General features: G+C 45.1%; 1 protein-coding gene across 7 annotated transcripts in view; it reads left to right on the top strand.

The window, feature by feature from the left end:
• Positions 1–15,911, top strand: part of CATSPERE (catsper channel auxiliary subunit epsilon) — a 184,622-nt gene that overhangs the window by 16,960 nt on the left and 151,751 nt on the right. For 6 of the 7 annotated variants that reach the window (XR_008501161.2, XM_054478821.2, XM_054478812.1 and 3 more), the window contains 2 exons: positions 1,341–1,408; positions 14,305–14,329. Coding sequence is in view for 5 of the 7 variants with exons in the window: in XM_054478821.2 (XP_054334796.1) it covers positions 1,341–1,408; positions 14,305–14,329 (93 nt within the window). In the remaining 2 variants the exon portion in view is untranslated. Of the gene's footprint in view, positions 1–1,340; positions 1,409–14,304; positions 14,330–15,911 lie in introns of those variants that run through there. The other variant, XM_063667145.1, reaches the window with a different exon arrangement.

The following is a 15,911-nucleotide window of genomic DNA, read 5'->3' as shown; positions in this document are numbered from 1 at the left end:
AAGAAAACATGAGAATGCAAATGAATTAGAATGAGGTTGAACCTCTCTAGTTTACCAAAAACACCCAAAGTAAAGCGTTTTAAGACACTGGCATTTTAGTAATTAGTAACAAAATACTGGCTACATACCGCACAGCTGATGTTCCCACACAAGTGTGCCTGAAGCTGCAGTTCTACAGATACCATGTCACCAGTCCTGCCTTTACTTTGAGGCTTGTGACTTCTCTTTAATTAAAAAGCTTTATTGTCAAGGCACAAGTAGAGCGATGTGGGAGAGGCCAGATGAATATTTATTCATTTTTCAATCCTTATGATGTGAAACATATTTGAATTTGTCTCTTTGAGTCTATGAGTATTTGCCAGTTTCAAGAACACAATTCATGCCGGGCGCGGTGGCTCACACCTGTAATCCCGGCACTTTGGGAGGCGGGCAGATCACCTGAGGTCAGAAGTTCAAGACCAACCTGGCCAACATAGGGAAACCCCGTCTCTGCTAAAAATACAAAAATTAGCCGGGCATGGTGGCAGGCACCTGTAATCCCAGCTACTCAGGAGGCTGAGGCAGGAGAATCACTCGAGCCTGGGAGGCGGAGGTTGCAGTGAGCCAAGATCGCACCATTGTACTCCAGCCTGGAGGACAAGAGCCAAACTTCGTCTCAAGAAAAAAAAAAAAACGATTTATGAGGAAGTAAGGGACTCCTTTTCATTTTGTTTTTTGTTTTTTGTTTTTTTTCCCTTGAGATGGAATTTCGCTCTTATTGCCTAGGCTGGAGTGCAATGGTGCAATCTAGGCTCACCGCATCCTCCGCCTCGTAGGTTCAAGTGATTCTTCTGCCTCAGCCTCCCAAGTAGCTGGGATTACAGGCATGCTCCACCACGCCCAGCTAATGTATTTTGAGCAGAGATGGGGTTTCACCATGTTGGTCAGGCTGGTCTCGAACTTCTCACCTCAGGTGATCCACCCGCCTCGGCCTCCCAAAGTGCTGGGATTACAGGTGTGAGCCACTGCGCCAGGGCACATCTGACTTTTGAAAAGCACTCAGTTGTAACAACCAAAAGCATCTCTAGGCATTGCCAAAAGTCCCTGGGGTGCAAAATTACCCCACTGAATGAGAAAATTATTTGAGTTGTATTTCAGTGAGGAAGACAAATGTAATAAAAATGATAAAGATGGCAATATATAAATATTTAAATATATACTTAAATTCTATTCTGAAATTTATTCTTCTTCCTCTGATCTTAGATAAGTAACTTACTTCCTCTGTGACTTTTATGCCTATATCCATATTTGCATTCGATTTAATGTTAATATATCACAATTTCTTTTGCATTTTCTTTTAGGATGAAGAAGAACGCTATTTATTTGTGGAAAGTTCTCATACTTGCTTTCTGTGGTACTATAGAGTTAGGTAAGTAATGCAGTACTGAATAGGTAATTATGCTTTTAAAGAGTATTTAGTTTCAACTTTTAATTAGCCACAAATAGATTATCTGTATTATGGTTTCCATACAACTTTCATTCACCAACAAAGCTATTCTCAAATATACTGCCAAAGAAATACTGAAGAACAAACAGTAAAAGTAAGAGCAACCACTGTTTGAGCACACGCTGTGTCTACGTTTGTGCTTTAATATAAATTCTTTCTTAATTTTTATAATAACCACACAAATGTAAGTCTTTATAGATGTGGAAACATAAGCATGGATGGGTTAAACAATTTGGAAAAACTGCAAAGCTACTAAAAGATAGCATTGAGATTTGACCTTGGTTTTTCAATCCACAGGGCTCTCCTATTATATGCATTTCAAAAATACCTTCTTTGTATTGGATAGCTTTTCAAACTCATGACAAAATGAAGGTAGCTGAATATAAGAAGGGAAAAAGTGGTACATAACTACATAATTAACTGCATAAAAATCATTCAATAAGTTAAAAAAGTATCAGTGATTCAGAATATGCTTTAGCATCATAGTCATGGCAACATCCCAGGCACTGTGTAGGATATAAGGAACTATAGTATGTGGATCCTGACCTCAAGATGCCTGGAAAATACTTATTTCTTTTTATCCACTTCACGTTTATTCCCTTGGGGAAACTATTCCTCCGTATTCTGTAGTAATATTGTTAATTTCATGTGACGTATATGGTCTAACTACAAACCCACGTTTCCTTGGTTACAGTTATTAGTTGAGGATTGGCAGATACACGATCCAGTCTGAACCAGTCAGAATACTCATGTCTTCAGTAAAGCACGGTTGTTGCTGACAGTTTTATTGTCCTGGTCCACGTAGTCCCTTAAAGTCAGATGGTTCTGCAGTTTATGTGGAATTTTTGGATTGGACATCCTGAGCTAGATTGTAAGGCCTAATAATACTGAGGTTTCAGCAAGCCCCACCGGGAGTACACATTAACCCAGTCCTCTCTCACTCACTGCCACTTTCCCAGAGTCTTATTGAGAAGCAGGGAAGATTGAGTCTCTGCTACTCATGAAACCGGCATGCTTCTGTCCTTGTTGGCAGTTTCAGAAATCCCAGTCACCAGCTTTTCCTCTATGGGTTCTGAACCAGTTGAGAAATGGACAAGGGCAAGTTTGGGGATAACAAGTCCTGGTAGAGGCCAGGCACAGTGGCTTATGCCTGTAGTCCCAGCTACGCAGGAGGCTGAGTTAGGAGAATCACTTGACCCCAGAAATTTGAGGTTACTGTGTCAAGTTTACAGTGAGCTATGATTACGCCACTGTACTCCAGCATGGTGACAGAATGAGACTCTGTCTCATAAAATAAAATAATAGGCTGGGCACAGTGGCTCACACCTGTAATCCCAGCATTTTGGGAGGCCAGGGTGGGTGGACCTGAAGTCAGGAGTTCAAGACCAGCCTGGCCAACATGGTGAAATCACATCTATATTAAAAATACAAAAAAAATTAGCCAGACATGGTGGCGGGTGCCTGTAATCCCAGCTACTCGGGAGGCTGAGGGAGGAGAATCACTTGAACCTGGGAGGCGGAGGTTGCAGTGAGCTGAGATTGCACCACTGCATTTCAGCCTTGGCAACAAGAGCAAAACTCCATCTCAAAATAAATAAATAAATAAATAAATAAATAAATAAATAAAATATTCCTGGTAGAGTTGAATTGTAAAAAAGGACCTGCCCCTTTGGACAAATGGGCTACTTTCTATTCTCCCAAGTAGAGCTCTTGGGAACCATCAGAGAAGATAACCTGTTGCAATAAGACTGTATGTTTGTGTCCCACCCCATTTACCCCCAAATTTTTATGCTGAAACCTAATCCCCGATGTGATGGTATCTGAAGGTCACGCCTTTGGGAAGTGGTTAGATCATGATGGTACAGTCCTTATGAATGGGATTAGTGCTCTTACAAAAGAGAGCCCAAAGAGTTCCTTTTTCCCTTCCACCATGTTGAGGACCCAGCGAGAAGATAGCACCTTGATCTTTGGACTTTGCAGCCTCCAGAACTATGAGAAATAAAGGTTTGTTGTTAAAGCCACCCAGTCTATGGTATTTTTGTTATAGCAGCCCAAACTAGGACATCTGCCAAGAAGCACTGAATGGATTACCAATTTCATTTACACACATTAAGGCCTAAGAGTTAGGGCTAAAAGAGGTGGGCCTCCAGGCTACCCTGATCTAGACATGTTTTCTCCATGTAAGTAAGAATAGAAGGAAAAGCACCTATCCAGGGGGCAGGTTAGTCCAAAAGAGAGAACTCCCTAGGGGCTAAGAGTTTTTCTGTAATATATATTGTAAGAATTTTCAGTCTGTCACATGTAAAAATATCAATTAAAGAATAATAACGAGGCCTAGCATGGTGGCTCATGCTTGTAATCTCAATGTTTTGGGAGGCCAAGGTGAGAGGATTGCTTGAGCCCAAGAGTTCAAGACCAGCCTGGGAAAATAGCAAGACTTGTCTCTACAAAAAATATTAAAAATTTGCCAGGCATAGTGACTTGCATCTGTAGTCCCAACGACTTAGGAGGCTGAGGTGGGAGGATCACTTGAGCCTAGGAGTTCAAGACCATCCTGGGAAACATAGCAAGACTTGTCTCTACAAAAAAACATTAAAAAGTTGTCAGGCATGATGACTTGCATCTGTAGTTCCAACTACTTGTGAGGCTGAGGTAGGAGGTTCGCTTGAGCCCAAGAGTTTAAAGCTACTGTGAGCTATGATTGCGCCACTGCACTCCAGCCTCCATGACAGAGTGAGACCCCATCTCTAGAAAAAATAAAAATAGCCTCTCCCTCTCCCTCTCCCTCTCCCTCTCCCTCTCCCTCTCCCTCTCCCTCTCCCTCTCCCTCTCCGTCTCCCTCCCCTTTCTTCGGTCTCCCTCTCCTTCTTTTTTCGGTCTCCCGCTGTTATCGAAGCTGGACTGTACTGCCATGATCTCGGCTCGCTGCAACCTCCCTGCCTCGGGCTCCTGTGACTCTCCTGCCTCGGCCTGCCGAGTGCCTGGGATTGCAGGCGCGCGCTGCCACGCCTGAATGGTTTTTGTATTTTTGGTGGAGACGGGGTTTCACCGTGTTGACCGGGCTGGTCTCCAGCTCCTGGCCTCGAGTGATCTGCCTGCCTCGGCCTCCCGAGGTGCTGGGATTGCAGACGGAGTCTCGCTAACTCAATGCTCAATGGTGCTCAGGCTGGAGTGCAGTGGTGTGATCTCGGCTCGCTGCAACCTCCACCTACCAGCCTCCTGCCTTGGCCTCTTAAAGTGCTAAGATTACAGCCTCTGCCCCGCCGCCACCCCGTCTAGGAAGTGAGGAGCATCTCTGCCTGGCCGCCCATCGTCTGGGATGTGAGGAGCCCCTCTGCCCGGCCGCCCTATCTGGGAAGTGAGGAGCGCCTCTGCCCGGCCGCCCATCGTCTGGGATGTGAGGAGCGCCTCTGCCCGGCTGCCACCCCGTCTGGGAGGAAGTGAGGAGCGCCTCTGCCCGGTTGCCCCATCTGGGAAGTGAGGAGCGCCTCTGCCTGGCCGCCACCCCGTCTGGGAAGTGAGGAGCGCCTCTGCCCGGCTGCCACCCCATATGGGAAGTGAGGAGCGCCTCTGCCCAGCCGCCCCTTCTGGGAGGTGAGGAGCGCCTCTGCCCAGCCGCCCCGTCTGGGAGGTGAGGAGTGCCTCTGCCCGGCCGCCCCGTCTGGGAGGTGAGGAGCGCCTCTGCCTGGCCGCCGCCCCGTCTGGGAGGTGAGGAGCGCCTCTGCCTGGTCGCCATCCCGTCTGGGAGGAAGTGAGGAGCACCTCTGCCCAGCTGCCCCATCTGGGAAGTGAGGAGCGCCTCTACCCGGCTGCCACCCCGTATGGGAAGTGAGGAGTGCCTCTGCCAGGCCGCCCACTCTGGGAAGTGAGGAGCGCCTCTGCCTGGCCGCCCACTCTGGGAGGTGAGGAGCGCCTCTGCCCGGCCGCCACCCCGTCTGGGAGGAAGTGAGGAGCACCTCTGCCCGGCCGCCCCGTCTGGGAAGTGAGGAGCGCCTCTGCCCGGCCGCCACCCCGTCTGGGAGGAAGTGAGGAGCGCCTCTGCCCGGCTGCCCCATCTGGGAAGTGAGGAGCGCCTCTGCCTGGCTGCCACCCCGTATGGGAAGTGAGGAGCGCCTCTGCCCGGCCGCCCCATCTGGGAGGTGAGGAGTGCCTCTGCCCGGCCACCCTGTCTGGGAAGTGAGGAGCGCCTCTGCCCGGCCACCCCGTCTGGGAAGTGAGGAGCGCCTCTGCCTGGCCACCACCCCGTCTGGGAGGAAGTGAGGAGCGCCTCTGCCCGGCCGCCACCCCGTATGGGAAGTGAGGAGCGCCTCTGCCCGGCCGCCCCGTCTGGGAAGTGAGGAGCGCCTCTGCCCGGCTGCCACCCCGTCTGGGAGGAAGTGAGGAGCACCTATGCCCGGCTGCCCCATCTGGGAGATGAGGAGCACCTCTGCCCGGCCGCCCCGTCTGGGAGGTGAGGAGTGCCTCTGCCTGGCCGCCACCCCGTCTGGGAGGAAGTGAGGAGCGCCTCTGCCCGGCTGCCCCATCTGGGAAGTGAGGAGCGCCTCTGCCCGGCCGCCACCCCATATGGGAAGTGAGGAGCGCCTCTGCCTGACCACTCCGTCTGGGAGGTGAGGAGCGCCTCTGCCCGGCCGTCACCCCGTCTGGGAGGAAGTGAGGAGCACCTCTGCCCGGCTGCCCCGTCTGGGAGATGAGGAGCACCTCTGCCCGGCCGCCCCGTCTGGGAGATGAGGAGCACCTCTGCCCGGCCGCCCCGTCTGGGAGGTGAGGAGCGCCTCTGCCTGGCCGCCACCCCGTCTGGGAGGAAGTGAGAAGCGCCTCTGCCCGGCTGCCCCATCTGGGAAGTGAGGAGCGCCTCTGCCCGGCCGCCACCCCATATGGGAAGTGAGGAGCGCCTCTGCCTGGCCACTCCGTCTGGGAGGTGAGGAGCGCCTCTGCCCGGCCGCCCCGTCTGGGAGGTGAGGAGTGCCTTTGCCCGGCCGTCACCCCGTCTGAGAGGAAGTGAGGAGCACCTCTGCCCGGCTGCCCCGTCTGGGAGGTGAGGAGTGCCTCTGCCCGGCCGCCACCCCATCTGGGAGGAAGTGAGGAGCACCTCTGCCCGGCCGCCCCCTCTGGGAAGTGAGGAGCGCCTCTGCCTGGCCGCCACCCCGTCTGGGAGGAAGTGAGGAGCGCCTCTGCCTGGCTGCCCCATCTGGGAAGGGAGGAGCGCCTCTGCCCAGCCGCCACACCGTCTGGGAAGTGAGGAGCGCCTCTGCCTGGCCACCCCGTCTAGGAGGTGAGGAGCGCCTCTGCCCGGCCGCCCAGTCTGGGAAGTGAGGAGCGCCTCTGCCCGGCCGCCCTGTCTGGGAGGTGAGGAGCGCCTCTGCCTGGCCGCCACCCCGTCTGGGAGGAAGTGAGGAGCGTCTCTGCCCGGCCACCCCGTCTGGGAAGTGAGGAGCGCCTCTGCCCGGCCGCCCGGTCTGGGAAGTGAGGAGCGCCTCTGCCCGGCCGCCCCCTCTGGGAAGTGAGGAGCGCCTCTGCTCGGCCGCCCGGTCTGGGAAGTGAGGAGCGCCTCTGCCCGGCCGCCCCGTCTGGGAGGTGAGGAGCGGCCGCCCCGTCTGGGAGGTGAGGAGCGCCTCTGCCCGGCTGCCACCCGGTATGGGAGGAAGTGAGGAGCGCCTCTGCCTGGGCGGCCCCATCTGGGAAGTGAGGAGCGCCTCTGCCCGGCCGCCCTGTCTGGGAAGTGAGGAGCGCCTCTGCCCGGCCGCCCTGTCTGGGAAGTGAGGAGCGCCTCTGCCCGGCCGCCCTGCCTGGGAGGTGAGGAGCGCCTCTGTCCGGCTGCCCTGTCTGGGAGGTGAGGAGCGCCTCTGCCCGGCCGCCCTGTCTGGGAGGTGTACCCAACAGCTCCGAAGAGACAGCGACCATCGGGAGCGGGCCATGAGGACGATGGCGGTTTTGTTGAAGAGAAGGGGGGGAAGTGTGGGGAAAGGAAGGAGAGATCAGATTGTTGCTGTGTCTGTGTAGAAAGAGGTGGGCATAGGAGACTCCATTTTGTTCTGACTAGGAGAAATTCTTCTGCCTTGGGATGCTGTTGATCTATGGCCTTTCCCCCAGCCCCATGCTCTCTGAAACATGTGCTGTGTCAACTCAGGGTTAAATGGATTAAGGGCGGTGCAAGATGTGCTTTGTTAAACAGATGCTTGAAGGCAGCATGCTCTTTAAGAGTCATCACCACTCCCTAATCTCAAGTACCCAGGGGCAGAAACACTGCAGAAGGCCGCAGGGTCCTCTGCCTAGGAAAACCAGAGACCTTTATTCATGTGTTTATCTCCTGACCTTCTCTCCACTATTATCCTATGACCCTCCCATATCCCCCTCTCCGAGAAACACCCAAGAATGATCAATAAATACTTCATAAATTAAAAAAAGAAAAAAAAAGAAAAAAAAAAGAAAAACAAAATAATAATAATTAATGGCTAGAAAGATTACATAAAGAATAAAAAGGATAGTAATGAAATCAATACCCACATATGCATTACCCAAATCAAGAAATAGAACATCACACCTCTTTATGCCCTACCAATCACATTCTATTCACCCTGCAAGAGTTAGACACTATCCTGGATATTGTTTTCTGTCTTTTTGTTATTTTATCCTAAATATCATGTAATGAATGATTCCTTGCTTTTTTCTTTTAGTTTAGCGACTATATTTGATTGTAATAAATTGTTTAGTTTTGTCAGTTCTTGAACAGTATTTAAATTGAATCATGACAAGTATTCTTCCATGAGTTGCTTGTTTCTCTAAATATTATGTTTTTGAGACTTACCCATATTTAAATAAGACTCTTTAGTTCTTTCATTGTGACTGCTCTATGGCATTTCATTGTGTGACTCTGTTCATTCTGCTGATGCATTTATTTGCAACTACAAATGATGCTGTGAATGATCCTGAACATACCTCATAGTATCTTGCTACTCAAAATGTAATCTGAGGATCAGCAGCACTGACATCACCCGGAAATTTATTAGAAGTGAAGAATGTCAGGCCTCATTCCAGACCTATGGGATAATAATATGCACTTTAAGAAGATTCTATAGTAATTTACATGTGCATTATAGTTGGGGAAGTAGTACTGATTTAATGCATATAAATGAAAGTTTCTGTAAGGTAGAGACCTAAAAGTACAATTGCCTAAAAGTACGATGTGCATTTGTTCAACTTTACTGGGTGATGCCTAAGTAACTTTTGAAAGATTGTCCAATTTTATATCCACACTAGTAGTATATGAAAGTTTCCATTTTGCTGTATCCTCACCAACACTTAAAATTGTCTGACTTTTTAATTTTTCCACTCTACTAGGTACGAAATTATGTCATTGTATTTTTATTTCCATTTTACTGATTACTGATGCGTTGAGTATTTTTTATCTGTTCAGCAGGAATTTTTCTTCTTTTTTCTATTCAATAAGTATTTTGATCCACTTTTGAGTTATTTTTATTTTCATAATAATTTACAGTATTTCATTATATGTCTTAATTGCTACTCCATTATCACTTATATATGTGTATTGAAAGTATTCTGTCTCAGTTTATGCAGATTTTTACTTTCCATGCCTCCTATTGATCAGAGAGGTCTTTAGTATTGTGGATAAATTTATTAATCCTTTCCTTTGCGGGTTTATGCCTTTTAAAATCTATTTAAGAAATCTTCCTACTTACAAGATCATAAGGATTTCTCCTATATAGTTTTCTAAAATTTTTATATGTTTTTTTCTTCTAAAATTAGGTCTTTAATCCACCTGGAATCAGTTTTTATACAAGCTTAGAATAGGAACTCACTTTATTTTTTCTACATGAATAATTAATTTTCTCATACTCATTTAATGCATAATCTATTTATCCAGAATATCTTCTCTTTCATATATCAATTTTCCATATATGCATAGGTGTTTTTCTGGGCTGGCTATTCTGCTCAGCTGATCTATTTGTCCATACTTGAACAAAACTACATTATCCTTATTACTATAACTGTATTTTTTAAATCTTGACAAGTGATAGTAGAAGTACCCACCCCACTCCAACTCTTTCCAACTTAATTTATACATTCAATGCAATCCCAATAAAAATCCCAGCAAGTTATTTTATAAATATCAATAAACACATCCTAGAGTGTATATGGAGAAGAAAAAGACTCCAAATAGCCAACACAATATTGAAGAAGAAAAACACTGATGACACCCACTTCTGGTGAGGACATGAACCAGTAACAACTGTCTTTCATTACTGGTGGGAATGCAAAGTGATGCAACCATGTAGGCTTCAGATGAGCGGTCTTATGCATCTTCTGTTAAATTTATTTTAAAGTATTTTATGTTTTTGGTGCAATTGTAATTGGTGTTGCGAACTTTAGAATTAGTAGGAATTTTACCTCCAAATATTCCCTTCCCGGTTTATGGCTTACTCCTTACCATCATTTTGGTGCTTTCTAGTTGTTTGTTTATCCTTCATATTGGACATTTTTCAGTCAATATTTATTTGGATTTATCCACAGACCTATCATTTCTTTGCTCAACAATGTTTATATTCTCAGACATGTTTTCTCATATTACTTTCTCTTCCTGAAGTATATCCTTTAAGGATTCCTTTAGGGAAGATTTCTTAGTGATTAAATTTCTCAGTATTCGTGCCTTTGAAAATATCTTTATTTTATCCTCACTCTGGAAAAATCATTTCTCTGGGAATATGATTATAGGTTGCTTGCTATTTTCTCTCAATGCTTTAAAATTATTTTTTCTTGTATCTAGCTTCGACTTCAGTTGGTAAGTCGGCTGTCTTTCAAATGGTTTTTCCATTTTAGGTAATCTATATTTTCTCTGTGGTTGTTTTAAGATCTTGCCTTATCTTTGGTGTTTTACTATTGTATATTTCTTTTGAGATGTATTGCAGTTCCTGAATCTGAATATTGGTGTCTTTCATCAATTCTGGAAAATTCACATTGTCTTTTTTCTTTTTCTTTTTTTTTTTTTTTTTTTTTTTTTGAGACAGAGTCTCGCTCTTTTGCCCAGGCTGGAGAAAGGTGGCATGATCACAGCTCACTGCAACTTCTGCCTCATGGGTTCAAGTGATTCTCCTGCCTCAGCCTCCCTAGTAGCTGGAATTACAGGCGCCCGCCACCACACCTGGCTAATTTTTGTATTTTTTTTAGTAGAGATGGGGTTTTATCATCTTGGCCAAGCTAGTCTCGAACTCCTGACCTTGGTGATCCACCCACCTCAGCCTCACAAAGTGCTGGGATTACAGGCATGAGTGGCTGTGCCTGGCCTATCTTTTTAAATATTCGTTCTCCCTCATTCTTTTTTTTTCTTTCTAGATTTTCTTAAGAGAAATGTATATCACCTTTTAATTCTGTCCTTCCTGACTCTTAAAATCTTGTCAACTTTTTCCATCTTTCTGTCTCATTGTGATTCATTCTTGGTTATTTTTTAAATGTTTCATTCAGTTCACTAATTATCTCATTATCCGCGTCTAAATTTTTTTTTTTTTTTTTTGAGGTAGGATCTTGTCCTGTCACCCAGGCTGGAGTGCAGTAGTGCAATCATAGCTCATGTAACCTCAAACTCTTGGGCTCAGGCACTCCTCCCACCTCTACCTCCTGAATACCTGGGGCTACAGGCACACACCACTGTGCTCCATCTTTTTTTTTTTTTTTTTTTCCTTGTTCAGACAGGGTTTCACTTTGTTGCCCAAGCTAGTCTCCAGCTGTTGGCCTCAAGCAATCCTCCTGCCTTGGCCTCCGAAAGCACTGGGAGGCACCACACCAGGCCTGTGTCTAAATTTTGTAATCCCTAAAATCCTTTTACCTAGAGGCAATTACTATACTCTTCTGCCATTTCTGCATCATTACATCCAAAATTGGCTACATAAATTTTTGGGGCCTGGTGTAAAATGAAAAGTGTGGGGGTCTCTTGCTCAAAAAGCAGGGGGAAAATACTGTTAAAGGTATCAAATATAAAGCTTTTTTCTCCTATAGTCACTCTCATTACCTGTCATGGTGTTTTTTATTTGCAATTTAACGTCATGCTCCCTTAGACAAGGAATACTCGTGGGCCAGGTGTAGACCCTCGTAGTCACCTAGTGGGTGGTTCAGCATGTGGAATACTCGTGGGCCAGGTACAGACCCTCGTAGTCACCTGGTGGGTGGTTCAGCATGTGGAGTATTCGTGGGCCAGGTGTAGACCCTCATAGTCACCTGGCGGGTGGTTCAGCATGTGGAATACTCCTGGGCCACATACAGACCCTCATAGTCACCTATGGGTAATTCAGCATGTGGAATACTCGTGGGCCAGGTCCAGACCCTCGTCATCACCTGGTGGGTGGTTCAACATGTGGAATACTCGTGGGCCATGTGCAGACCCTCGTCGTCACCTGGTGGGTGGTTCAGCATGTGCACAGCCCACCAGCCGCCAGATTTCCCTTCTCAATAGACCTACACATCATGCCCAGCCAGTGGAGGGGTCTGAGGTAGTCAAGCCATGTAGCTTCCCTTCTTGGGCCTCATACCTCAACCCATGGCAGATGGGCAACCCCCAGGGGTATTGCAGCCTCTACACTGGGCCATGCTACATACCTGGATTAGGGGGAGGCAAGAGGTTTACTCCTGCCAAGATGAGTAAGCCACACCATCATCACCATCATCACGCCATGGTGCTGCCAGTCAGCATGGGACAGCCGCTGCCGTGCCTTACACCAGGACACTGCAGCATGCAGTTGCCCTACCCCGACAATCCCCCAACACCTGAGCCTAGGCCCTCACCCAGGTCAAAGACAGAAGCAGCTTGTGGGACAGGGGCTAAGGAGGGGAAGGCTGGTCAGGACCCAAGGTGCCAGAGCATGGAGGGGAATCAGGGGTAAATAATCCATCCCAGGGAGGCAGAGAGGCAGCAGGAGGTGGGACTGTACGGGAGCCAAAACCCCTTGTCCCCAGTGCATGCTTCATTGTCTCATCACACTTCGCTTACAAAACACAATTTCAAAGATAAATTTGTTAAGAATTTCAAGATAAATACTGTAGAGTACAAGACCCTTCTAAGCACTGCCTCTTTCCCCAGGCTCTCAACACCTATTGACTCCGCCCCCAAACCAGAGTTCTGACACTAGAAAGAATTCATGAACAAGTATCATGTTAGCATCCAAACTCTCGTGCTTTCTTCTTTCTCTGTCTCTCAAGAGTTAGAATAGAGAATACAAAGGGAAAAGGATCCATGGAGTTGTGCTGAAACTAGTCTTCCCAAGTTCACTGTGACATTTTTCTGTTTCATCACTGTATCCCACTACTATCTGTCTATCTTCTGAAACTGCTGTGGCAAAGTCACTGAAGGTAATTGCCAAATTCGATGGGATTTTTTTGATCCTCTTACTGTAATCCTTAATTTCTATACCACATTTAATTCTGAGAATCACTTTCTTTTTGAAACTCTTTCATTCCTTCACTCTCTAATACCACTATGTTCTGTTTCCATAATGGTTTTTTCCCAGTCTTTTCCTTTGGCTTTCTGTCATCTGTCCTTACCTTAAATGTCAATTCAATCCAGGGTTTTCTCTTCAGTCTTATTCTCAACTCTACACTTCAGCCTGTGCACTAACTCAAGAAAGACAAGAAAACTGATAAAGACCCAGCAGAATGCTGCTAATATTGTCTTTCCATGGAAATCAAGACTGTCACTTTAATGTCAGCTGATACTGATTCCTCCTCTACAAGATTACTGTATTAATACCAAAGCCTTTCTTTTATTATCTACAAGTATTGCCTTTTGCCTTAAAATTTTCCTTCCGGGTATGCTGGTAACTCACTCGGTGACTCAGTTCTTCTTTCCTGTGCCTCTGACAAGTAAGCATAACACAAGGCAGAAGGTATCAGCCCTGGAGCCGGGGTCTTTTTAATCAACCTTGGACTGTGTTGAACTCTGGGCATAGTTTACCTATGAAGATATATAGTAGCTATTTTCAGCAGCTTTCTAACATATCAGATTGAACACATGAAATAGAATATTCATTATATGGTCTCAGAAACTCACTGCATACTCATTTACTGATTCCCAAAACATTTTCATTTTGTTTCGTGCATGATAATGTACTAGACACTGCAGTAATCAGCAAATCGAAGGACATAGTCATGAGGCACTGACTTTTAGAGATGATATATGCTAAAAATATGCAGGTAACTTTACAGTGAAAAAAACTTTCTAGAAAACATACAACTAAACATACAAATGAATATTAGTCCTTTTTTATTTTATAATTAAAAATAGAGACACAGTCTCACTATGTGTCCCAGGCTGGTCTCAAACTCCTGGGCTCAAGCAGTCCTCCCGTCTTGGGCTCCCAAAGTACTGGGATTACAGATGTGAGCCACCAGGCCCGGCCTGTTATTCCTTTCAGGGCTGGTGAGGGAAGGATTTGTCATGCTAAAAGACAAATTTCTGTTTGACATAAATTATAACATGTAAAGACTGTAGGGATTTTTATGCAGAATGACAATATCAACATTTTAAAGAAGATTAATCAGGAAGTTTTGATTCTGTGAACTTGCAGTATTAAGGAAGCATGCAGATTTAAGCCACTCAGCCTTCTGTGATGACAAATAAGAATCAATAGCGATATTGATAAATAAATAGATATATGTGATTTTTTGTTTTTACATTTAGCCTTTAATTTTATATACCATAATGAAATATAAAGACAATATGCAAAGGTTTAGAAACATGTATCTTGAAAGTAGAATATTCAAACTAACGTTTAACAGGCTATTTACTAAAATATGTTTCCTCTTTTTCCAAACAGACATTTCCTTAACAACTTTACCCAGGTAAAATATTTTTTAAATTTTGTATAGCCTTCATATATCACTACTCTACTGTTTCTCTCTTATCTTCCATATTTACCAGATGAGGAATTTTTCAAACGAATTTTGCAATGATATTTGCTTAGAGTATATCTTTCTATAAGACCCATTCAGGAGGTCCATGAGGTTCACCCTTTTCCAACCACCTATCTGCATAAGGATGGATTTTCCCCCCTTTTACTTCTACTGAGATAATATTCACCAACAACTTGGCTGAAGGAGCAGAGATGATTATCTAGCTGTCTTTTATTAATACAAACATTAAAGATAGTTTTTAAAATATTGAGCATCCATTCTTACTGGTATTTTTCTTTTGAAAAATAGTTATTTTTCATAAAAATATGTTAATTAACATATAATAGATTTACCATAATTTTGAAAAAAATAAATAATCTTTAAATGTTCTCAATTTTAATTTGTTACATAGTAAATACAGGTGGATCTAAACCACATAAAACAAAAGCCTTGTAGGATTCTTAATAATTTTTAAAAGTATGAAGGGGGTCCTACTGTCAACATTAGACAGATCAACGAGACAGAAAGTTAACAAGGATACCCAGGAATTGAACTCAGCTCTGCAGCAAGCGGACCTAATAGACATCTACGGAACTCTCCACCCCAAATCAACAGAATATACATTTTTTTCAGCACCACACCACACCTATTCCAATACTGACCACATAGTTGGAAGTAAAGCTCTCTTCAGCAAATGTAAAAGAACAGAAATTATAACAAACTGTCTCTCAGACCATAGTGCAATCAAACTAGAACTCAGGACTAAGAAACTCACTCAAAACCGCTCAACTACATGGAAACTGAACAACCTGCTCCTGAATGACCACTGGGTACATAACGAAATGAAGGCAGAAATAAAGATGTTCTTTGAAACCAACGAGAACAAAGACACAACATACCAGAATCTCTGGGACACATTCAAAGCAGTGTGTAGAGGGAAATTTATAGCACTAAATGCCCACAAGAGAAAGCAGGAAAGATCCAAAATCGACACCCTAACGTCACAATTAAAAGAACTAGAAAAGCAAGAGCAAACATTCAAAAGCTAGCAGAAGGCAAGAAATAACTAAAATCAGAGCAGAACTGAAGGAAATAGAGACAAAAAAAAACCCTTCAAAAAATTAATGAATCCAGGAGCTGGTTTTTTGAAAAGATCAACAAAATCGATAGACCGCTAGCAAGACTAATAAAGAAAAAGAGAGAGAAGAATCAAATAGATGCAATAAAAAATGATAAAGGGGATATCACCACCGATCCCACAGAAATACAAACTACCATCAGAGAATACTACAAACACCTCTACACAAATAAACTAGAAAATCTAGAAGAAATGGATAAATTCCTGGACACATACACCCTCCCAAGACGAAACCAGGAAGAAGTTGAATCTCTGAATAGACCAATAACAGGCTCTGAAATTGTGGCAATAATCAATAGCTTACCAACGAAAAAAAGTCCAGGACCAGATGGATTCAAAGCCGAATTCTACCTGAGGTACAAGGAGGAACTGGTACCATTCCTTCTGAAACTA

This window comes from Pongo pygmaeus, chromosome 1 (genome assembly GCF_028885625.2).
Source record: "Pongo pygmaeus isolate AG05252 chromosome 1, NHGRI_mPonPyg2-v2.0_pri, whole genome shotgun sequence".
Classification (NCBI taxonomy): Eukaryota; Metazoa; Chordata; class Mammalia; order Primates; family Hominidae; genus Pongo; species Pongo pygmaeus.
The sequence above is the reverse complement of the archived record's forward strand: the minus strand, read 5'-3'. Positions and strand labels throughout refer to the sequence as shown.